The sequence below is a fragment of the Dermacentor andersoni genome, chromosome 7 (assembly GCF_023375885.2).
Source record: "Dermacentor andersoni chromosome 7, qqDerAnde1_hic_scaffold, whole genome shotgun sequence".
In the NCBI taxonomy this organism is placed as follows: domain Eukaryota; kingdom Metazoa; phylum Arthropoda; class Arachnida; order Ixodida; family Ixodidae; genus Dermacentor; species Dermacentor andersoni.
The window spans coordinates 36,317,154-36,342,468 of record NC_092820.1 but is presented as its reverse complement, the minus strand read 5'-3'; the positions used below and the strand labels follow the sequence as shown (position 1 = coordinate 36,342,468).

General features: G+C 49.3%; 1 protein-coding gene across 3 annotated transcripts in view; it reads left to right on the top strand.

Annotated features, from left to right (window-relative positions):
- Positions 1-23,639, top strand: part of LOC129385933 (uncharacterized) — a 164,286-nt gene extending 140,647 nt beyond the window's left edge. For all 3 annotated transcript variants that reach the window (XR_008613403.2, XR_011895380.1, XM_055073109.1), the window contains one exon: positions 23,500-23,639. Coding sequence is in view for 1 of the 3 variants with exons in the window: in XM_055073109.1 (XP_054929084.1) it covers positions 23,500-23,619 (120 nt within the window). In the remaining 2 variants the exon portion in view is untranslated. The remainder of the gene's footprint in view (positions 1-23,499) is intronic.
- Positions 23,640-25,315: the final 1,676 nt, after the last annotated feature.

Here is a 25,315-nt window from a genome sequence, read left to right as displayed (position 1 = left end):
CCCGAACGAATGCTCCAGAACACTTGCAAAATTCTAAACCATAGCACGCCATACAGAAATTGCAATTCTCGAGGCTAAAGACAAGTTTTTCAATCGCACCCTTCCCAATATGATAAAAACGGGTCCGAAGAAGTTTTGGAAGATAGTTAATCAAAAACCAAATCACACTGCTTCCTAACTAATTTCCGAAAACGGAGCCGCGCTTTACTCAAGAGATAGCGCAGAAACATTTAGCAAATGCCTCTCTGCAACTTGCACTAACGAACTACCACTTGATAACACTCACATACTTGAACAACGATTGATTCAATTTTCTTTTTAGCCAATCATGATATAGGAACATGGTGTCATTCGTACAAGTGACAGGGTTCGTCAGAAAACCAGCCCACGTCCCGACGGGCATTTCCGTGTTTCTTCTTTTTTCTTGAAGGGTGTAGCTTTTACATTATTACCTACCACAAGCCGTTAACCTTCGTTTTTAAGAAAAGCAGTTCCTCGTACTCTGAACTTGGGCTTCGGCAACCATCCTTTATGTCCGAATTTTCAACGGACATACGCCATATCTCGCGGGCGGAAATCAGGGTGCTGACAGATTTTTGCTAATCGGCGCGGTGCCTGCTGGCCCTATGAATTTCGAAGCTTTAGGCTCCACCTAGCAAAACGACCCCGAGCTGTGCCAATTACGGGCAAAAGGCTCGTCGCTCCAGCTTGCGGAGGTGCCGCATTTCTGAAAACATAGGCCACGTGCGCCGCATTGCAGGCAGCTCCTCTCCCGCTGGTGGGCCATCAGTTTCGGCGGCCAATATTTGATTTACTGCGAAGACTTAGCCATCGCGGCCTCACAGGGAGAAAGAGGCTTATCACAGATCCCTTCGAATGAAGAGCTTCGCATGAAGCTGCCAAGCGTGTCAAGCCGTGAAATTGACCCATCACGCACGGTCAGCGGTGCGGTCGTTTCGACCACTCTGGAGCCATTTCAATCACGGTAATTTGGACTTTGTGGGGCCTTTTCTGTTCTGCCGAGGTTTCAGGTACCTCCTCATTTGTGTCGACCGGTACCCAAGGAGGCCTAAAGTGGCGCCTCCACAAGACTTCACGGGCAAAAGAGTGGCGGAAGCATTTGTTGTTAAGTGGGTGTCGTGGTACGATTGTTCTTTGCGAATCACTACACACCGAGGCCGACAATTTCAAAGCTCGCTTTTTTCTGCCCCGGCAAGACTGCTCGGTATGCGCCTTGACAGCAGCACGGCCTGCCACACACAGAACAATGGCATGGTCATGGGTCTCCACCGACAACTGAAGGCGTTATTGACCGCCACGTTCTACAAACAGCACTGGGTGTGAAGGCTGCGAACAACAATCAAGGGTGACCTCGGCGTCAGCGCAGCCAAGATTCTCTTTGGGTCAGCTATCCTTGTTCCAGGCCACTCTTCGGTACCCAGCAAGGCACTCTGCCCGCGGCCACGCAGGCAAGAGGCTACATCCCTGGCTCGACCTGCTTCTACCTGCAACTCCACGTATCGCTCGCGGTCAGATTCTGTTTATTTTCCAGAGAATGGACCCAGCCACGCACATCTTCCTGCTGCGCGGCTCTATCAAGCCCCGTTGGCTCCTTCCAATGAAGGATGCTTTCGTGTGGCTGCGCGTTAAGAGAAAACATAGGAATTTGACGCACGCGGTAACGGAGAGACAGTGTCCCGCGACCGCGTGGAACCAACTTATCTTTAAAATTAACTCTTCGTTCCTTCCGCCAGTCACTCCTAAGCTTCTGGCATTCCATGGGGGGAGCCCTTGTAGTGACCATGCATCATTATACGTTGTCTGCACCTCTAGGAAATCCCATTTTACCTATCCTTGCCTTCGCTCGGCGGTTATTGCCTACTGCTCTTTCTTTGGAATTGAGTGCCCGACTAGGGCCCTACCACTGCCACTCGGCAAACCTGCTTTTACTTTAGTATAAAGCCATTACACTCACCATCCTCAAATTGTCAAAACGTATATTACTTTTCTCTCCTAAACCGAGCTCCCAAAACCCTTCTTATTTCCAGGAAGTTTAAACTTGCTGTAACCTACAGCTAAGACGGCACAGTTGACAGCATAGCTGAAAGCCGAAGTATTACAACTTCTAAAACTTGAATAAGAGAATGTTTTACAAACGCTGTGTTCGATCCAACTCATTTACTTTCGCACAGAATTTTTTTAATAGTTTTTCTTCAATTTTTGCTAATTTGTATCTCAGTGGTATTTGTAGTTCTGCAAGGGCAACGGGGTAAACTCTGCGCCGTTCATCAGACACAGGAATAGTGGTCTGGAGGGCTTGCATGCACAGTTTATTACCGCAGCCGCAGTTACCGAACCACTTTTAACCATACCTACGTAAAGCCAATTACCTTGACATTACTGTAACGAAGCATAAAGAAGCTGCCCTACTTAGTGCACTGAGGCCACCAGGTGATTTCAATGTACGCATCACGAACAAAAAGCCTCGAAAAAGGAGGATTCAGAGATTATTCGTAAAGCTTATAAACCAGCAAGAAAGCTTAAAGCTTCGACAGACATGGCACTTAGGCTGCATCCACTCGTTCTAAGTAAGAATATTGTGAAATGAAGAGTTATCTTCAAAGTGTGGATAATATATCTGGTAATAACGGCAGCTCTACAATTTATAACGCTCGCCTAATATCTAAAAAACTAAAAAAAAAACTTTTTGCACACGTTGTTCCTGAAAAGGAGACAGCATATATATATATATATATATACATATATATATATATATATATATATATATATATATATATATATATATATATATATATATATATATATATATATATATATATATATATATATTGTAAGGAAGACAACGAACGTGCGCACTGGGTCAGCAGCATTGGCAGCATCAAGCACGCAGCAGAAGCTCGAGCTCGGGAACTGCTCGGTGCATCGTAGAACCGGTGGTCGCTACGAACCCCAATAAATCTCCTTTACAAGTGGTGGAGCCGTGCGGGGTAACGTTCCACTCTACCATCCTGGAACTCCGTTCTCGGACGCTACCCTCTGCCATGCCGGACGCCGACCAGCAGACTTTTCCACCGCCACCCGTCCCTTGCCCTGGTACCGTCCGCCAACGGGAGCCTCCCATCTTCAGCGGAACCGACGACAACGACGTTGAAGAGTGGCTCTTGTCCTACGAGCGGGTGAGCGTTCATAACCAATGGAATGACACAGATAAACTGGCTTACGTATCATTCTATCTCGAGGGCGTGGCCAGTCTCTAGTTCAGAAATCATGAGAGGGATATCCGAACGTGGTCGGTGTTCAAGAGTTTGATTACCGAAGTATTTGACCGACCCGCCGTCAGGAAACTCCGAGCCGAGCAGCGTTTGCGTACACGCGCGCAGGACACGGGTGAGACGTTCGCCAGCTATATAGAAGACGTTCTAGATTTGTGCAGGCGCGTGAGCGCTGCCATCACGGAAGCGGAAAAGATCAAGCACGTCATGAAGGGAATCGATGATGACACGTTCCAGATGCTTCTGGCCAATGACCCACGCACTGTTGGCGACGTCATCAGCTTGTGCCAGGGCTATGATGAGTTGCGTAAGCAGCGAGCTCCGACAAGGCGACATCCCACACCAAATGCGACGCCACTCTGCAGCCTGACCACCGGCCCAGAACAAGCCTCCCTGATAACCCGAATCAAGGATTTCGTCCGCGCAGACGTTGCACGACAGCTATGTCTGGTGTCCGTTACTCAGGAGTCTGCCAGCACTTTGCCATCTCATCTCCGTAACGTGATCCATGAAGAGGTCACGGAAGCGCTGCCAGCTGTTCACCAGCAAGATGTCGTGACTACACCACTCACTTATGCTACGGTTGCTGCAATGGCCCCTAGCACTGTGCCCGTGCGTCGCTTCCAGCAGCCTGTGCACCGCCCTCCCCCTCCCGTCCCCTGGACCACCACTGCCGTCACTAACCCGTGGTGTACGCCGGACAATCGCCCTATATGCTTCGCCTGTAGGTGTCCCGGTCATGTCGCAAGGTTCTGCCGCCGCCGATCGCAGGCGTTCGATGGCGATCGCCGCGCGCCCTATGTGCCGCCTGATCCACCTGCGCCTTACGGATCCTTCGACCCATCACCAGCTCGCTCCCAGACTGATCGCCGTCCTCGCTTCGAACGCCTGCGGTCACCCTCCCCACGTTGCCGATCGCTTTCCCCTATGCGTCGACGGCCCGTCTCTAACGAAGTCTAACGGAACCAGACGACGCAGTTCCTGAGGCAAGAACTGCGCAAGTGTCGACATGCCGAAGTCCTCCTCCTTTACCGGCTAATGTCATTGATCTGTTTATCGAAGATGTCGCTACAGTCGCCCTCGTCGATACCGGTGCCGCTATTTCAGTTATGGATGCAAGATTTTGCCGTTCGCTTCGCAAAGTGACGACGTCTCTGTCTGGATTGTCGCTCCGAACGGCGAGTGCTCAACCCGTTCGCCCTACCGCTGCTTGTACTGCCCCTGTGACCATAGAGGATGTTTTGTACAAGACTGAATTCATAGTTCTTTCATCGTGCTCCCACGCCGTTATTCTAGGATGGGATTTCCTCTCACGCCACAACGCCATCAATTGCGCTCGGGCTGAGATTGAACTTTTCCACCTTGGTGACCTAGCCTCCGTCGATGCTCATCCTGCCGCTAAAGTTGTCGTGAAAGAAGACGCGTGTATTCCTCCGCGCTCTTCAGCATTCGTGCCAGTCTTCTGTAGTATCATATCCGACGGGACGGTCTTCTTCATGCCCTTTATCACTTTGTTACCCGAAAAGCGCTTCCCTTGCCCTTTGCAGCTCTTCACCTTGCCGCCGGTGTCAGCACGATGCCCATTTACAATCATCTTTCATCGCCGCTATCACTGCTCAGCCGCGAATGCCTTGGTGACGTCGAGTCGGTCGATTCAACACGAACTGTCTCCGTCCTCGACGAAGCGCCTGCTACTACCGTCCATGAACTGAGTGCCCTCTCCGTACCCAACTCAACATGCACTGGTGTGTTCAGCCCATTCATCGCCGAAGATCTGGCGCATTCGCAGCGATCTCAACTTCTCGCACTCCTTCAGCAGTTCCGCCGTTCTTTCGACGTTGCGCAACCATCTCTTGGCCGCGCATCGACGGCCGAGCATTACATCGACACTGGCTCTCACTCACAGCTGCGACAAAGACCATATCGCGTGTCCGCTACGGAACGTCGCGTCATTGCGGACCAGGTCGATGACATGCTCCGTCGAGGCGTCATTCAACCTTCCCAAAACCCATGGGCCTCTCCCGCGGTCCTCGTCCCAAAAAAAAAAAAGACGGTTCCATCCGCTTCTGTGTTGATTTTCAACGCTTGAACAAGATCACGCTGATGGACGTCTACCCATTACCACGCATCGATGATGCTCTGGACTGTTTACAGGGAGCCGAGTTCTTTTCTTCGCTGGATTTGCGGTCAGGCTACTGGCAGGTTCCGATGGCAGAGGCCGATCGCCCGAAAACTGCCTTTGTTACACCAGACGGCTTGTATGAATTCACCGTCATGCCTTTCGGACTTTGCAACGCTCCTGCTACGTTCGAAAGGATGATGGATAATGTTCTACGTGGCCTCAAATGGAAAATCTGTCTTTGCTATCTTGACAATATTGTGGTGTTCGCCCCTGATTTCGCAAGCATCTGCTCCGTCTCCAGCACGTGCTCACTTGCTTGACCAACGCCGGGTTGCAACTTAACCTGAAGAAGTGTAGATTTGCTGTTCGTCAGCTCACAATTTTAGGCCATGTCGTGTCAAAGGAGGGAATTCGCCCGGATCCCGAGAAGCTATGTGCTGTTACTGCGCTCCCAAAACCTACCACTATGAAAGAGCTACGTAGTTTTATCGGCCTCTGCTCTTACTTCCGACGATTCGTTCGAAACTTTGCGTCTATTATATCGCCTCTCACGCAGATCCTTGGTGGCGCTAGAGACCTCTCATCATGGTCTCCAGAGTGTGACGACGCCTTCCAACCTTGCGCCGTCTTCTCACGACGCTACCCATTCTTCGCCATTTTGACCCTCGAGCGCCAACCGAAATCCGCACCGATGCAAGCGATGTAGGCCTTGGCGCTGTGTTGGCACAGCGTCAACCTGGCCACACAGAATACGTCGTCGCATATGCGAGTCGCACGTTAACCAAGGCGGAAACCAATTACAGCGTTACAGAAAAGGAGTGTTCGGCCATTGTGTGGGCGCTTGGCAAGTTTCGCCCATATTTATACGGCCGATCGTTTGACGTAGTGGCCGACCACCACGCACTATGTTGGCTGTCGACGCTCAAAGATCCATCCGGCCACCTTGCCCACTGGGCATTGCGAATCCAAGAATATGACATCCGCGTGGTTTACCGTTCCGGGCGAAAGCACTCCGATGCTGACGCGCTATCCCGATCGCCGCTTCCCCCGAAGGCCCGTGACGACTCCGCCTGGGAGTGTACATTATCCTCTCTGGACGTTGACACTATCGCTGCTGCACAGCGTAATGATCCCTGGACTGCATCTCTGCTCGACCTTCTCTCGGATACGTCGAAAGTTCCAGCGTCACGTACGCTTCGGCGCCAAGTTCCTCATATTGCGATTCAAGACCAGCTACTATATCGACGCAACTATGCCCCAGAGGGACGCACCTGGTTGCTCGTCATTCCGAGAACCTTACGATCAGCGCTCTGCTCCTCGTTCCACGTCGACCCTGAGTGTGGCCACGCGGGACTTTTCAAAACCTACGAAAGACTTCGACACCGCTATTACTGGCGGGGAATGTAGAATTTCGTTCGAACGTTCGTCCGCTCTTGTCGTGAGTGCCAACGCCGTAAAGCGCCACCACACAACTCCGCCGCTGAACTCCAGCCTCTGCAATGCCCATCCCAACCCTTTGATCGCGTGGGCATAGATCTCTACGGGCCACTTCGGTTGACTCCTACCGGCAACAGATGGATAATCGTTGCGGTAGACCACTTAACCCGTTATGCGGAGACCACTGCTCTACCAAATGCTACAGCGCAAGAGGTCGCCAATTTCATACTTCACCGTTTTCTCCTTCGTCATGGAGGTCCACGCGAACTTTTAAGCGACAGAGGCCGCGCCTTCTTATCTGAAGTCATCAAACAACTGCTTGCTAAATGCGCTATTGTTCATCGTAAATGCACTGCTTATCACCCACAGACTAACGGTACCACGGAACGCTTTAATCGAACTCTTGGTGACATGCTCGCCATGTATGTTTCACCTGATCCCTCTAAGTGGGACCTCGTTCTTCCATTTTTCACCTATGCCTACAACACCGCGATTCAGGCCACTACCGGATTCTCACCCTTTTACCTTCTTTACGGCCGTCATCCTTCGCACACAATCGCCACCCTTCTGCCCTACCGGCCAGACCCATCCGAATGCCTGCCGATCTCGGAAGCCGCCAGACATGCCGAGGAATGTCGCCAGCTGGCCCGCCGATTCACCTCGGACGACCAGAACCGTAAAAGAGCCGTTCACGATGCCCAGAACTCGACTCCCACTTTTCTCCCGACGCTCTCGTATGGTTGTTAGTGACACACCGCACGCCTGGGCTCGCTTCAAAACTCCTTCCGAAGTACGACGGGCCATACCGCGTTCTCAAGAGGACATCGCCCGTGAATTACCTGATTGAGCCGCTAACGCCGCCGTCCGACATGCGACGTCGTAACCGCGAAGTCGTTCACGTTCAGCGTCTCAAGCCGTATCACGATTCTACCGTCCTTCCAGAAACCTAAGTCGCCAGGATGGCTCCTTTATTTCCGCGGGGCCATTGTAAGGAAGATAACGAACGTGCGCACTGGGTCAGCAGCATCGGCAGCATCAAGCTCGCAGCAGAAGCTCAAGCTCGGGAACTGCTCGGTGCATCGTAGAACCGGCAGTCGCTACGAACCCCAATAAATCTTCTTTACAATATATATATATATATATAAACGAGGAGAAAGGGAGTTAACCGAGGGGCCCGATTTTTATTAGTCATATCAGAAGCCAACAAACACTGACACCAAGGACAATTACTTATGGATAATAAATGAAATAAAGAAATGATAAATTAATGAAAATTAAAGTGGATGAAAAAACAGCTTGCCGCTCGTGGGAACCGAACCCACAATCTACGCATTTCGCGTGCGATGCTCTACCAATTGAGCTACCGCGGCGCTGTTTCTCCATCCAGTTTCTTGGGTATGTATTTGTCCTAGTATAACCCTGAGAGTGTTAGCCAGTGCCACCACTCACATACCTTGGCGGCGGACGTGGAACGTCCTTTTTGCCGCAGGCGTCACGAGAACGAGAAACTTGTGGGTTTGGTTCCCGCCAGCGGCAAGCAGTTTTTTCATCCACATTATTTCACATAATTTATCATTTCTTTATTTCATTTATTAAGCATAAGTAATTAGCCCTATGTTGTCCTTGGTGACAGTTTTTGTGGCTTCTGATATATATATATATATATATATATATATATATATATATATATATATATATATATATATATATATATATATATATATATATATATATATATATATATATTGACACAACTATATTTGGCAGAACTATAATTCAGCGGGTATGCGCCAGTGGGGACGACGCTGAAGTAGCGCGGGTTTTTAGGTGATGCGGGGGAAACGAAGAAGACGTTGTTGTTGTTCCCTTGGAGGACTGATAAAGTGCGCTTCTTGGCGGTGCTGCCACGCATACTCGTCGATCCCACGTCGTTACACTGGTGGAGGTGCTGGGTATTCTTCATGCTTGGCACCCCTTCGCGGAGCCGACGATCGAGCCCGGAATCACCATCGCGCATCGAAACACCGGTCCACCGCTTCAGTCGTCGCCTGCTAGGCTTAGCGCCCGAGTCCAGTCCCCAGCAAGAAACTTCGAGAAATCGTTTGCCTCCTACAAATAACATGGCCACCGCAGCTCCATCGCAAGTAACACTGCAGAATCCTATGGTCCCGGAGAGCTTTCATGGTGATGCCTTTGAAGACGTCCAAGATTGGCTAGACCAGTTCGAGCGCGTTGCCCAGTATAACCATAAGACCAGCTCGGCGGACAAACTCTCGAGTGTCTATTTCTATTTGAAGGACAATGCTCGTACGTGGTACGTAAACCGGGAGAGGAGCTTTGCCACGTGGGACGACTTCCGCACACAGCTGCTGGATACCTTTTCAAGCATTGACAGGAGGGAAAACGCGCAGCGTCTCCTTGAAATCCGCGTTCAAAAGCCCAATGAGAGTGTTGCTATGTTCTCGGAAGACATGGCCCGTCTTTTCCGTAGGGCAGACCCAGACATGCCAGAGGAAAGAAAGCTGCGATATCTCCTGCGAGGAGTGAAGGAGCAACTGTTTGCCGGCCTTGTGAGAAATCCACCGACAACAGTGGCACAGTTCACAAAAGAGGCTACAGCCATTGAACGGGCCCTGCATCAACGATACCGCCAGCATGACATGGGCAACTCGACGGCGACCACTTCCGTACTGGCTGCGAGTAACGACATGTCTCTGCGTGAAGTTGTCCGAGAAGTGGTGCGAGAAGAGCTTCGGCAGCTCGGCTTTGTGGTTGCGCCTACGGAACCGACGCCAGCGTTATCTTTTGTTGCTGATGTAGTCCGGGAGGAAGTCCGGCAAGCTTTTTCAGCGCCAGACTGTGGCAACGTTCCGCGGCGCCTCACTTATGCGGAAGCTGTTCGCCGTCCACTCAACGCAACTTCAGCGCCGTTGACTCCCATAACTACAACACCACCTACGCCACAAATAGAGCCGACATCGCCACCCTCGTCGACTCTACCGACCCCGCCGATCATGCCAGCACAAACAACGCCGTATTTTCGACATGCGCACGCCACTCCTTGGCTCCATGGAGAGCCGAACTACCAGCGTCGGAAAACCGATTTGTGGCGCAGCGTCGATCGACGACCGGTGTGCTACCATTGTGGTGAAGCTGGACACGTCTATAGAGTTTGCCGCAAATGGAACAACTATCGCGCCGCTCAACACCCAAGTTTTCCTGCTAACTATGCTTGTTCTCCGTACGACGGTCGACGCGCTTACAACGACGCTCCTGTGAACAGTCAGCCACCAAATACGACGACGCCGCGACCACGTTCTCCTTCTCCATCTCCGGCGCGCTACCATTCGCCGACTCGTCGCAGTTTTGCTGACGTCACTAGGGGCAGATCGCCTAGCCCTCGACGGGGAAACTAGCCGCAGCGACCTCCGGGGGTGAGGTTGCCAATACTCTAACTGCTCCACATCCCCCGTTATCGACGAACGACGACGTGAAGACGACATTGACGAAAAAGACGCCCAGCACGACGACGAATACGACGGATAGAAGTACGAAAAACGTAACTGACATCGTCAGCGCCGAGCTCATCGTTTGCATTGACGGCCACGAAATAGCCGCTCTGGTTGACACTGGCTCCCATTTTTCAATCCTTAGCTTACAGGTCGCTGACAAACTGAGGAAGGTGAAGACACCATGGCACGGGCCCAACATAAGAACCGCCGGAGGTCAGTTGATGACACCTGTCGGGAAATGTACGGCCCGACTCTTAATCGCCGGTTCAACCTTCGTCGTCAACCTCGTCATCCTTACTGAGTGTTGTAAAGAACTTATATTGGGCATGGATTTCCTACGGGAGTACGGCGCCGTGATTAACATCCGTGACAGAAGCGTTACATTTGCCACGAGTTCAGATAATGTCACCCATGAGAAGCCACAACAACCTCGCTTACGTATTGCCGCGGACGACGTCATACTTTTGCCGCGGAGTTGCTTTCTCTTACAGGTGCGCTGTGACAGCCTGCAAAGTGGGACTGGAGTCGCTGAACACATCAGTGCGCAAGCACTGAATTGCGGTGTGGCCATTGCCAGAGCACTTATCAATGTAATCGACGGAAGCGCCGAACTCTTGCTGACAAATTTTAGTAGGGAGCGCCGACACATCGTTAGAGGCACTGCTGTCGCCTATTTCGACGAAGTGACAGAAATACAAGACTGCCACTTAGCACAGGAGTCGGCCTCTACAATCCACACAGCTGCATCTATTGTAGACGTTAATCCGACGTTAACGGCCGTTGAGCGGACCCGTCTGCTTGAGCTCATCAAGCAGTACCAGGGCTGTTTCTCCTCTGCGTCAAGAGTTGGTCAAACGCCACTTACCAAACACCGCATCATTACTGATGTCGACGCCAGACCCATCCGACAAAACCCTTATCGTGTGGCCCCAAAGGAACGCGAAGCAATACAAAAACAAGTGAAGACGATGCTAGAAGATGGCGTTATACGACCATCTAATAGCCCGTGGGAATCACCTGTAGTTTTAGTGAAGAAGAAGGACGGTAGCCTGCGCTTCTGCGTCGACTATCGGAAGCTCAATCAGGTCACAAAGAAGGACGTTTATCCACTGCCACGTATTGATGATTCCTTGGATAGGTTGCGAGACTCGTGCTACTTTTCCTCAATGGACTTGAAAAGCGGTTATTGGCAGATCGAAGTGGATGAGAGAGACCGTGAGAAAACAGCCTTTGTGACGCCTGACGGACTTTATGAATTCCAGGTACTTCCTTTCGGTTTGTGTTCGGCGCCAGCAACATTTCAGCGTCTAATGGACACTGTGCTCTCCGGACTCAAATGGCAAACATGCCTGGTGTACTTGGATGACGTGATTGTCTTTTCCGCAACGTTCGACGAACACTTACGAAGGCTGAAAACTGTTTTTGAAGCAATACGCTCTGCCGGTCTTACTTTGAAGCCTGAGAAGTGCCATTTTGGCTTTCATGAGCTCCAGTTCCTCGGTCACGTCGTGAGTAGCCAAGGAGTCCGACCTGATCCGGATAAAATTGCCGCCGTCGCTAATTTCCCGATTCCATCAGACAAAAAAGCCGTACGACGTTTTCTGGGACTCTGTGCATATTACCGGCGATTTATTGCGAATTTCTCGCGTATCGCATGGCCGTTAACACAGCTCACCCGAGAAGATATGCCTTTTACTTGGGGCGAAGACCAGCAGCGGGCATTTCACGAGCTCCGGCAACGCATGCAATCGCCTCCCGTATTAGCACACTTAGATGAGGAAGCCCCGACGATATTGCATACAGACGCCAGTAATGTCGGTCTAGGGGCGGTGCTAGTACAATGGCAGGACGACAGCGAAAAAGTGATTGCTTACGCCAGTAGGACACTATCCCGAGCCGAAGCTAACTACTCCACCACTGAAAAAGAATGCCTCGCAATGGTATGGGCAGTTCTGAAATTTCGTCCGTATTTGTATGGTCGGTCTTTCACCGTCGTTAGTGACCACCATTCCCTCTGCTGGCTCATTAATTTGAAAGATCCTTCCGGCCGGCTCGCACGCTGGAGTCTTCGACTCCAAGAGTTCGACTTTGTTGTTACATACAAGTCGGGAAAACGGCATGCAGACGCCCACTGCCTTTCTCGGTCTCCTGTTGAGCCGGCAGCACAAGACGATGACGACACAATTTTTCTGGGACTCGTGGATACTGCCGATCTTTCACGCCAGCAACGGGATGACATTGAATTGCTGCCGCTTATTGATTACCTCGAAGGACGAACCAACAGCGTGCCGAGGCTCATCGCAAGAGGGGTGGCATCATACTGCTTGCGTCGCAACGTCCTCTACAAGAAGAACTTCTCGCCTAGCGGCAGCAACTACTTACTTGTTGTCCCATCACCGCTTCGACGTGAAATCTTACACGCCTGCCACAACGAGCCGACTGCTGGGCACTTGGGCTATACTCGCACATTGGCACGGATTCGGCAGAATTACTACTGGCCGAGACTTACTGCGGTCGTTAAACGTTACGTTCAGACATGTCTGGATTGCCAACGTCGTAAACCGCCATCCGTCAAACCAGCCGGCTTACTGCACCCTGTTGACGTACTGGCCACACCATTTGCACAAGTAGGCATGGACTTTCTGGGCCCCTTCCCAACGTCTACTACTGGTAATAGGTGGATAATCGTTGCCACGGATTATCTCACTAGATACGCCGAGACAAGTGCCCTGCAACGGGCAACAGCAGATGAAGCGGCACGATTTTTTCTGGAATCCATCGTTTTAAGGCATGGCGCTCCCGCAGTAGTCGTCACGGACAGAGGTACTGCGTTCATGGCCCAGTTTTTAGATATCGTTCTACGTCTAAGTGGTACCGCCCACCGGAAAACAACAGCGTATCACCCTCAAACGAACGGACTGACAGAACGACTCAATAGGACATTGGCTGATATGATCAGCCTGTACGTAGATGTAGAGCATAGGAACTGGGACGAGGTTTTACCTTATGTCACCTTCGCGTACAATACGGCTCGTCAAGAGACCACTCGCAAGACGCCCTTCAGTCTCGTATACGGCCGTGAGGTTACAACAACATTAGACGCAATGCTCCCTCATGAATTTGACGACAACGAGACGGGTGCTGAAGAGGTAACACACCGAGCAGAGGCAGCTAGGCAGCTTGCGCGTCTGCGAATCCGCGAACAACAGGACATTGACGCCAGACGCTACAATCTTCGGCACAAAGCCGTAACATACAACATCGGCGACAAAGTGTGGATCTGGACACCTATTCGACAGCGTGGGCTCTCTGAAAAGCTCCTACGCAAATACTTCGGGCCCTACATAGTTCTCCGACGCATCAGTGACGTCAACTACGAAGTCGTTCCAGACAGCTCGCACTGTTCAAAGCGCCGACGGCATTTACCCGAGGTCGTTCACGTGCTGCGGATGAAGCCGTACTATGAGGACTGCCAAGACTGCGCAGTTCTTTACCGCTGCTTTCCAAGCCTCTATCATCGGGACGATGATCTTTTCTGAAGGGGGAGCAAATGACACAACTATATTTGGCAGAACTATAATTCAGCGGGTATGCGCCAGTGGGGACGACGCTGAAGTAGCGCGGGTTTTTAGGTGATGCGGGGGAAACGAAGAAGACGTTGTTGTTGTTCCCTTGGACGACTGATAAAGTGCGCTTCTTGGCGGTGCTGCCACGCATACTCGTCGATCCCACGTCGTTACAATATATATATATATATATATATATATATAGCGCTACGGGGATGTTAGGAATATATAGACTGCGCATTTACGATATATATACAGCATAAGTCAGCGTAGACAGGATGGCTGTCCAACAACAAAACGGAGCAGCGAGCATCTCGCAAACTTCTTCCTCTGTCTTCTTTCATCCTTCCGTAAGAGGACCCTGAGGTGGTAAAGCGCCGTCTTGGCGCATCATAGGCGAAGAATTGCGAGCGATGTATGGCTTCAGCAGCAAAACGTGCACGACGTCAACAGGCGTCGGACTTGAAGATGCATCAAACTGTAGCGACGAAAACTCGTAATTTATGTCTGTAATTTGCCGTAGGACATTATAAGGCCCTGTTTAGCGGGAGAGAAGCTTTTGGGAGAGGCCAACTCCACAACATGGTGGTCAAAGGAGCACTCAAGCACCTGGCGCGAACTTAACAACGGGATGGCACCGGTCATAACGCTGTTTTTGTATATGCTGCGAGGCTAATAAACTATATCAGGCGACTTGACGTGCGATGTGAGCGCGTTCGATGACTTCACGAGCGTACTCAGCTGTAACATGTGGTACCGAAGGGAAGGTGGTCTCAAACGACAATTTTGGGCTCGCGACCACACAAAAAAAGGGTGAATATACTGCGTTGTCATGTGGCGACGAATTGTACGCGAACGTCACGTAGGTCAGCGTGGCGTCTCAGTCACGGTAATTGTTGGAGACGTACATCGACAGCATCTCTGTGATCGTTCGGTTGAGACGTTTCGTAAGACCGTTCGTTTGTGAGTGGTAGGCGGTGGACAGCTTGTTCTGAAGGGCACAAGAGCGGAGGATGTCGTCGACAACTCAAGACAAGAACGCTCTGTAAGTAACTGTCGAGGCACACCATAGTGAAGAATAACGTCATGAAGGCGAAAGTCGGCGACGTCGGTATCGCAGCTAGTCGGCAACGCTTTGTTATCGCGTAGCGTGTCGCGTAATCAGTAGCGACGGCGATCCACTTATTCCCTCTAGTCGTCGTCGTCGGAAAAGAGCCAAGCAGGTCAAGGCCTATGCGAAAAAACGGTTCCGAGGGAATTTCGATTGGATGGAGTCGTCTGACAGGTGGCGGAGGAAGTTTCTTCCGGCGCTGACACAATTCCCAAGTTGCGACATAGCGACGCACGGAGCGGTAGAGACCCGGCCAGAAGAACCTGCGTCGCACGCGGTCGTATGTACGCAAACCTACAAGGTGTCCCACCATAGGTACATCGTGAAGTTCTTCGAGATCGATGGATGAAAGATGACGAGGAAAGACAAGGAACAACTCAGGGCCATCAGGGGTCGTATTGCTGCGGTAGAAGATGCCGTCGTGCAGCACGAACATGCGGCACGCGCCGTCAGTGCTACCAGATTGCACTCCGGCGATGATGGACTGCAAGGATTCGTCGCGTTGTTGGTCAGCGCTCATGCCGGTCATGTCAGTTAAAGCCATCATGCAGGTCATGAGATCATGCGCAGCAAAGTTAGGCGAATCCACGGGATGACGAGAGGCAGTCAGCGTCCTTGTGGAGGCGTCCAGTCTTGCAACTGACAATAAATTAAAATTCATGGAGCCGCAAAGCCCAGCGACCAAGCCATCTTGTCAGGTCCAGGAGAGTGCGTGATGGTCTGTAACGTACAAATGGGGCCGGAACTTGGCGACAGCACAAACAAAATCAAGCACTCCCGCTCGGTGATGGAGTAATTTCGCATGGAAGATGAGAAGAGGCGGCTGGCGTAAGCTATCACGCACTCGATACCATTCTGGCGTTGGGCGAGAACAGCGCGATGCCATGGCCGCTTGCGCGTCAGTGTAGACTTCGGTCGGTGCAGATGGATCAAAGTGGGCAAGTATGGAAGAAGTGGTCAGAAATACGGTGAGAACGGCAAACGCGTAAGCCTCCTCCGGACCCCATAAGAATGACGTGTTCTTCTTTAGAAGATCTGTCAAAGGCCGAGAAACATCGGCGAAGTTTTGGACGACACAGCGAAAGTAAGAACACAGTTGGAAGAAGCAGCGCACATCAGAAGCAGAACGTGGCACAGGGAAACTGAGTACGGCGCGAACTTTTTCTGGGTATAGTTGAACACCGGATGCGTCAACCAGGTGTCCCAACACGGTAATCTGGCAGCGCCCGAACTCACACTTCGTGGAGTTCAGTTGGAGGCCGGCTTTTCGGAAGATCGCAGGAATTCCAGCGATTCGGGTAAGCTGGGTGCCGAAAGTGGGAGAAAAAACGATAACGTCGTCAAGGCAACAAACACAGGTGTTCCATTTGTAGCCTCGCAGAAGAGAGTGCATCATACGTTCAAATGTCACCGGAGCATTCCATAGGCCTAAGGGAATGCCTTTGAACTGATATAGGCAATTCGGCGTGATGAAGGCCGTCTTCTCGCTGTCGATTTCATCAACTGAAATCTGCCAGTAGCCGGATCGAGGATCCATGGACGAGAAGTATTTAGCTCCATGCAAGCCGTCTAAGGCGTCATCGATGCGTGGTATTGGGTAGACGTCTTCTCGCGTAATGTTGTTTAAGTGGCAATAGTCGACGGAAAAACGCCAGGTACCATCTTTCTTTTTCACAAGCACGACAGGCGAGGTCCAAGGGCTGGCTGATAGCTCGATGACCCCTTTGCGGAGCATTTTGTCCACTTCCAACTGGATGACTTCACGCTCAGCATGCGATACACGATAGCGACGCTGACGAATAGGATTCGTGTCTCCAGTGTTTATACTGTGGTGAACAACAGATGTTTGGCCTAAAGGCCTATCTCCTAACTAAAAAATGTCACTGTACGATTCAAGCAGGCGACGTATGTTCGTGGCCTGTGCCGAGGCGTGGTCAAGTGCAATCATTTTCGCGAGGTGGTCCGTTAAGGAACCAGAGCTGTGAACTGCAATTGACACTAAGAAACCACTCTCGACATTGAGACCTTCATTGTCAAATTGGGAACTACTTGAAACGCTAGCCAAGAACATGCCGCCGGGATCACTCGAGGGGACAAGCTGAAATTCAGAAGCGGTAGAACTACGTCGTTATTAGTAACCGTAACCAGCGTATGCGGAACAACAGCGTTCCGGTTAAAAAGCAAGTCGACAAGGGGGCGTAGCACATATTCACCGGCAGGAACCTGCGGCTGAGCTGTCAAAATGACCTAAGTAACTGCCTCGGGTGCCAGACGCGCATCGTGAAGCGAGCACAAGTAGGCGGGGCAGTGCTCGGAGCATTGACGAGTTGAGGTAGTTCCAACTGAAGAACGCCGGTCGCGCCGTCGATGAGAGCCGAAGGAGTGGATAAAAAGTCCAATCCAAGGGTAACGTCGTGAGGGCAGTTGTCGATCACAGCAAAGAGAACAGAAGTTGGGCGGCCGGCTATCCTTAAACACGCAGTACACATTCCAAGAACAACCAGCACGCCACCGTCGACCACCGGAAGCACTCGGGCAGCTGCTGGCATGAGGACCTACTTTAAACGTCTACGTAAGCTAGCACTCATCACAGAAACGTGGGCTCCAGTGTCGACGAGTGCTTGGACAGGTACGCCAACTATTTTAACGTCAATCACGCTTCTTCTTGTGGGCACAGACAGAGGATTCGGTTTAGTAGTAGGCAATGCAGAAGCACCTTAGTTGCAATGCTTAGTTTTAGGAAAAATTGCGGTCGAAAGCCACAGTAGACGAAATGCGACGTGGCTGCGACGAGCCGGAAGATGGGCAACGTGTTTACGGTGAGCGCGACTGGCGTCCACGCGGTGATGGTGAGCGACTGTACTACGTGTTCCTAGCAGAGTTGTCGGCGCTGTTGGACTCCGTAGTGGGCGAAACATTGCGGGCATTTCCATTAAAACGGCTCGGGTTGTTGGGCGTGCGAGGTGTTGAGCGCCACGAGTTGCGACAATATCGGGCGACATGACCCATGCGGCGACAGGTGAAACATATCGGCTTGTCGTCCGCAGTTCTCCACTCAATGGGGTTGCGATAACGCGGAGAGACGCGTCGGGTTGGATCGGAAATAGTAGAAGGGCGTTGGTTAGCTCTGGGTTTGGCGACTCTAAAGACAGAACGTAATATAATGTTTTCAAGTTCCTGGAGCACGATGACTTGTCCGAGTGGAACCGAAAAAGGGGTAGCATCAGGGCTACGTGAAGAGAAAGCTACGGGCGCCATCGCATCCGGTTCACGTCGAACGATTCGCAACACGTCGTCTGATGGCGACGCATGATACTGTGCGGGTTGATCTCCACGCGTCGACATCGCGGCAGTATTGGGAAATCTGGCGAATGGTTGCAAGACGCGTCGGATTTTTGCCTGCTTGAATTGTCGGCACTCTTTAACGATGGCACCAACTGTAGAACCGCTTTAGCACATGAGAAGATTAAAGGCGTCGTCAGCAATGCTCTTAATCACGTCCCCGACCTTTTCAGCTTCTATCATTTCGCGATCGGCGTTACGACAAACTACCAGCACGTCCTGGAGGTACGAGAAACAGGACTCCGTGGGGGATTGGGCACGGGAGGCCACTTACCGCTTTGCTGCAATATTACGGCCGGCTGGTTTGCCAAACAACTCTGTCAACACCTCTTTCTATTGGTCGCAGCTGGTGAGCTCCTCTTGGTGGTTTTCGTACCACAACTTTGCCGTGCCTCATAGGTAGAACAACAGGTTGGCTAGCATAAGCGTACGGTCCCATCAGTTGATTCCATTCGCCCGTTCATACATAGCCGCCCACTTTTCAACGTCGGCGCCATCGGTCTCGCAGAATGTCCAAGGGTTCTTGGGTTGCACAACCGCAACCGAAATGCGACAGCGACGTAGGTGGCGACGGTGACGTTTGAGGCAGGAATGACGTTGATACCGCGTGCTCACAGTCACTCATCGTGAGGACGGTGAGGCGACGTCCACTGCGGAACTCCGTTTCCAGCCGTAGTAGCCCGCAACTTCCACCAATATGTTACGGGGATGTTTAGAATATATAACGACTATGTTAACAATATACATACAGGATGAGTCAGGGTAGACAAGAATGGTGACCCCCAACAACACGCAGCAGCCAGCGTCTCGCAATCTTCTTCTTCCTCTGTCTTCGTTCATCCTTCCGTAACAATATATATATATTGACACGTGTACTTATATTTAACGGGCGACCACGTTTCGCCGCCTAACAAATGTTATCGCACAGCGCAGGACGCGTCTGCATGTATCCGAAGTTTCTGGAAAGTTATCGATGCTTCTATCCGCTGTCTGTTCGTCGCCGAAACTTGTGTTATCTGATTTCATTGCGTGACTCGAATGTTGTAGAACTTTGTAGAAGGCATGCGGGTCCCAACGATTAGTCTGGAACATTCGATTACTGCTCTATAAAAGCCGACGCGCTTGACCCGCTGATCAGATTTTCGACCATCGCCGACTGTGTTCGCCGCTTTCGTGGTGCTTTAACTGTAGCCTGTTTTGTGGGCACTGGTTCGCCCAATAAAAGCTAGTTTTGTCTTTCACAGTACTGCTACTGTGTTCTTTAACGTCACTACCACATGACAATATATATATATATATATATATATATATATATATATATATATATATATATATATGGGTTTCGCAGCATCACGGCACATGCTCTTGCTGTCTTACCTCCTGCAACACAGCGAGGAAACTCCTGGTGGGACCGAAGGAACCGCCGGTCCTGTTCCCCCACCCACACAATGCTCTTCGCGAATTGGCCGTGCCGTTCACCGTTTAGCGTGACGTACTAAGCCCGGCTATGTTTCCAGGCCAGTATTGCCGGCGCGTGAACCAGGAGATGGGTTTGCCGCCGATGATCCGGGAAAGCTCAGGCCCCTTGTCCAATCGACTATTCCTCGTACGCCACCGCCTGTAAAACCACAACACTCGCCCTGCAGCTGCATCGGCGCATCGCAAAAATCCAAGTGTGTGGCTGCACTAAGCCTTTTCCCGCAGTGGCTTGCGCATATCCTCGTGGTATCAGCCTCATCTAATTGCTAAACTTCTTCGCCCTTTCCCCGACTCTGCCTTATAAGGCTGATCGGATCTCGTGCGGCTTTTCATGGGTTTGGCAGCGCCACAGCTATGGCTACAAACGCTAACCTAAGCCGCTTGATTCTCACGCAGGTAAACTCCCACTATTCCTTAATTACGCCTCTACGCACTCGCTATGCTGCTTTCCTGGTGCTGCCAAGCCGGAGCTGTTTTACGGAAGCTTTTTCGACTGTTTTCGTGTTCTTCGGCAACTACGAATTTTATTCGGTGACATCGAGCTTAACCCCGGCCCAACACCCGCAGCAATGAAGCACCAAATCACATAATGGAAGCACTTAACAAAATTTGTACTGGCCAAGCATCAATTCCAAATGACATTAAGTCATAAAGCAAAGATTATCTCAGAGTGACAACTCTTTTAATGACATAAAAATGACAAACTAAGATAGACGAAGATTGCTCAGCACTTGTCGCGGTAAAAAAATGAAGTCGACGAGCTCTAGACGCTCGCCGAACAGAGCGTCTACGAACGAATTGCGTCCATTCAGGCTCTAGGAGAGTTGAATGTTGGGCTCGTTGGTCGTACATACTTGAAGTGGTATCTTAGCGCGATAAAAAAACACGGAAACAAGAAAGGCGCTCAAGGACAAGCGCTACTCACAACTGTTTATCCTTCCTTCCGTTAAACAGTTGTGAGTATCGCTTGTCCTTGTCCGCATTTCTTGTTTCCGTGTTTTTATGGCGCGAAGTTATTACTTCAAACATTCAGGCTCAACTTGACGATTCCAAAAATGGGGCGTGAATATCACATCTTGTCTTCGTTGGTTTGAGAAACGCTGAAAACGAAACATGCGCTGCGTCCAAAACCCTAGTGATTCAGCACTACAGTGCAAAACTAAACAGCCCTATTGAGCATTCAGACACAGGAAGAGCACACAGATTAGTTGGCGTTAATAGTAAGAAAAATAAACCTATCACTGCTAAATTCGCCCATTTGAAGTAAATGAGTGCGTGTTATGTCGCGCGCTACAAAACAAAAAGGAACTGAATACCTCATCTCGGAAGACTATTCTCCTAACTCGCTAACTGCTATAGGGCACCTATTTATGTTTGGAAAAGCACAACCGAGACCCTTCAAAGTGCGTCACCACATATTACTGATAGAAAGTACAACTTACACATATAACCATAGTTCTGATAAGGTAGTAACTCGATCACCGGGTTCCTAGCATCTGACTATCCTAATAGCCGTACCAATAACTGTCCCAGCAACTTCCTTCCATTTCTTTACACCGATATTCACAGTATTCTTCCCAAACCTGATGCCCTCTAAGCCTACTCAGTACAACGTCATTGAACATCGCCATTATTACTGAAACTTGGCTTAACTCAGCCGTTGGAAATGCGGGAATTCATTCAGATTTCGCAATTTTTGTCTATATTTCCACGCGACAAAGCCCATAGAAGGGGTGGCGGCGTACTGATATGTATACACAAATGTCTTCAGTGTGCTGAAATAACAGTAACTACAGCCTTAGAAATTGTCTTTGAAAAACAACGCTTCCCGCCCAGCTATTGATGCATGCTATATTCCAACCGACGCACACCGCTATTTCCTAGCTGATTTTCATGAATTACTTCACTCAGTAACATGGCTTGTGACAGAACAATTTTATTATTACAATATTTAATCCCAATACGTTTCGGCATGGGCTTGCATGCCCACTATTTATAGCAGTCACTCTTGCTTACACTAATTTTACCTTCGTGAGGGTGATGCAGTTAGAAAGGAACACATAAGACCTGAGTAATAAAGCGTGGCGAGATGAGTCTTAATGATCGTTGATTACAAACAGAAATAAGGGCGGTGAGTGTGTGTCGGGCTGAGGATAAACCTGAGAGACTGTCAGCGTTTGTGATTGGCTGAGTGGGAGCCGTGGATTTTATGCAAAACTGGGGGATTTCATTAAACTAAACGAGCCCTAGTTAGGAGCATGTGTGCCCGAGATGGCCAGCGTGTGATTGGTCTTGGTAAACCCGAGTTAGATTGGCGGCAAATTATATTGCATGTTATTGGTACGTTGGAGTCTGAGAAAATCCGCAGGTACAAATACAAATTGTGAACCAGTATCGAGGTGCTTTTGTGTATTTGGCCGACGTGTGTCTTGTACATTTCAAATACCTTAATTTTATCATTAGGTGGCTTCGATTTTTACATAGTATTGATCAGTGGGAGCAGTATCTGCATTATTGAGCAGAATTACTTGGTAATCCTCTTTTGTAATTGAGGTAATTCTGGATTTGTATAATTCTGGCAGATAGGTCTGCACACATTTCTCCAGCACGTGCCGCGAACGGTAGTATTGCTACTCGTCCTTTTCTAGGTGTATTTACCTCGTATCTACGTATATTTAAGAAAACACTGTTTGTAGAGTATACGTCGCCACTACGGCCATAATACAAGCTCAATAGTAATATTTCTCGCCGTTTTAGTCTCGCTTCCATTGCAGAGGGGAAACCCTCATACACGAGGACGAATTAGAAAACTTTTACCCCCTTTCTTGAGCCGAATTGCGGCTGTAAATGTGAAGTCAACATATCCAGTGTCTGCAGTGCACTTTTCTTAGGCTGGCCCAGCCTTATTTGCCGGTAGCTTCGGGGCACGGCGCTCCTGTAAGTTGTTTATGGTGGTTCTGATTCACACGTCCACGGTGAGCGAGCAACGAAGTGCGACTTGTTTTGTATGGAGAAAGGGATGAACACTCATCGAAATGAACAGGGAAACGCTGCCCACGTATGGGGAAACGTGTCTCGTTTTGAGAAGTGTGAGGTGGTGGTGGTGGCGGGAGTTCGCAAAACTGTGAAGACTTGCATGACAATGTGCTTTCGAAGAGGCCACTTGTGTCGCTTATTGGGGCATCTCAAACTTAATGTTGCGATGGGGCAAATGTCTAAACCACCGTGGGTACTAGGTAGAAACATAATGTAAGGTAGGGAGAATGGTACGTGCATTTGTAATACACATGTATCTAGCTTATTATGGCAAAAAAAGCAGGGGCAAGGACTTTCTGATTCGCCCTCGTAACAGTCATTGTATTGTCCTTCACTTTCAATTTTGGTAACCGTAGATGTTGGGTGTTTTGTTGAATCTTCAAATACTTCTAGTATGTTATTGAGTAGAACTGTGGTGCCCCGCCAAGTTTTACCTAAGGGCAATATCAGAACATACCCCAACTGAAGCCACGCAGTAAACCAATAAAACGGTATTGTACTGTCCTATGAAAGACGCGTTCTAATTTATGCACTAGATTGAGGGGAAAATATATTACGGAAATTATCTGCAACTTACGTAATCATGAACTTTGCATTCCAGGCCAATAGAAGATGTTGGGGCATAGTAACGGACGATCCAGCACTGAGAGATTCTGATCGGTACGAGGAACTCTACTGTACGTCTGTCTTAACTGGGCTACGTATACCCAAAAATCAATAAAATATTTTCCAAGTCCCGCAGCTGAGGCTGATATGTCTGTCAGGCGCTTTGGCAGTTGAGCGCATACTAACCAGAATTCTCAATAGCAGCAGTATGAAGGCCGCAGTTATTATCCTCAGCAGTCTATCGTCTTTGAATGATATTTTACACATATAGCGTGTAATGCGCGAATATGAATTTGAGTTTTTTTCGTCGTGTTTCTTTTTCAAATGATAAAGAACTTTGGCCTTTCCAAATTGCTCTTAACCGCACGCGCACTCGCATAGACTAAAACGTCATGTTGCCATCCCGCACAACTGGTGAAGAAAGGAACTCCATCATGAACTTCAGTTTTTGGTAATCCCTAGTTTTCAGCCCTGGTTTAAGATAATGCGTTAAAGCTTGAAGTTTGATAAAGAAGCATATACAAAGGTGGGTACGATAATGTACAGGAGGTCACATAGTGCAAACACTGTAGGGAGACCTTCTATGATATGTTACATGGAGTTGAAAGTGGCTCAACAGCAAAAAAAAAGTTATTAAGAACAGCTGCAATAAAATACGAGCAGTAAGAGAATTATAATTAACAACTTCGGCAAGTTCACCCATTTCAGTGTTTAACCAATCTTTGTCCATTAATAGATAGTCATTATTCAGCAAAAACGATGAAGGACAGGTTATTTCTTGTGTCAAATTGCGGTATTGGTTAGGAATAAAATCACCCTGCTTTTGATAATGATTAAGATTTTTCTACTTCCGACATTTGAGTTGGCGTTAAAGGTGTTCCTAATCTGATCTTGAATTTAGACACAGAAATTCTAGTCGCTCTGATGGTATTCCGAATACGTTTTTACTTCTCTATTCACAATGGACATCACGCTATCTTGAAATTATGTTCAATAAGTCTCTAGATACAGGAATGGTTCCTTCATCATGGAAACTTGCAAGAATAATACCCTTGTATAAAACAGGCGATAAGACAGACGTAATGAATTACAGACGAATTTCTTCAGCTTCCAAATTGTGCAGAATGCTGGAACATATTATTTACAAACACATAATAGTTTTTCTTGAGTCCAACAACATTCTAACTAATGTTCAGCATGGCTTGAGACGTTGTTTCAGTACTATTACGCTGTTTACCGAGATCTAATTGATAAGGAATGTCATGTTTGAAGTCGGTTAAGAGATTGACGCTATCTTCATTGATTTTTCTAAAGCTTTCGTTTCGTTACTTCACTCTCACCTCTCGCAAAATTTAAATGTGATACTAAAAATTTCCCGTCTGGTCGATTGCATTACTAGTTTCCTTTCTAACCGGTCCCAATACGTCGACTTTAGTTCTGCAATGTTATCCATACTTGAAGTAGGCGCCGGGGTTCCTCAAGGATACGTCCTGGGTCCTTTATTGTTTTTAATTTATGTCAATGACCTCTCAAAAATGCTTCATCCAGCATTCGTCTTTGTGCTGGCGATTGCGTCTTAGATGACGTGACTCACTCTGCGGCTAGTTATAAGCGACTAAACGATTCCTTTGTCTCTTGCGGTGATGGTGTGAAAAAGGGAAAATGAACATTAATTAAAAAAAAAAACGGTCGTTTTCTCCTTCACGAAAAGGGCAGCACCTGTAATGGCGACATAGTCCTTGAATAGGTCCCCTTTAACCAGAGATCGACAATACAAATACCTTGGTGTAACATTTACTCACAATCTCTGA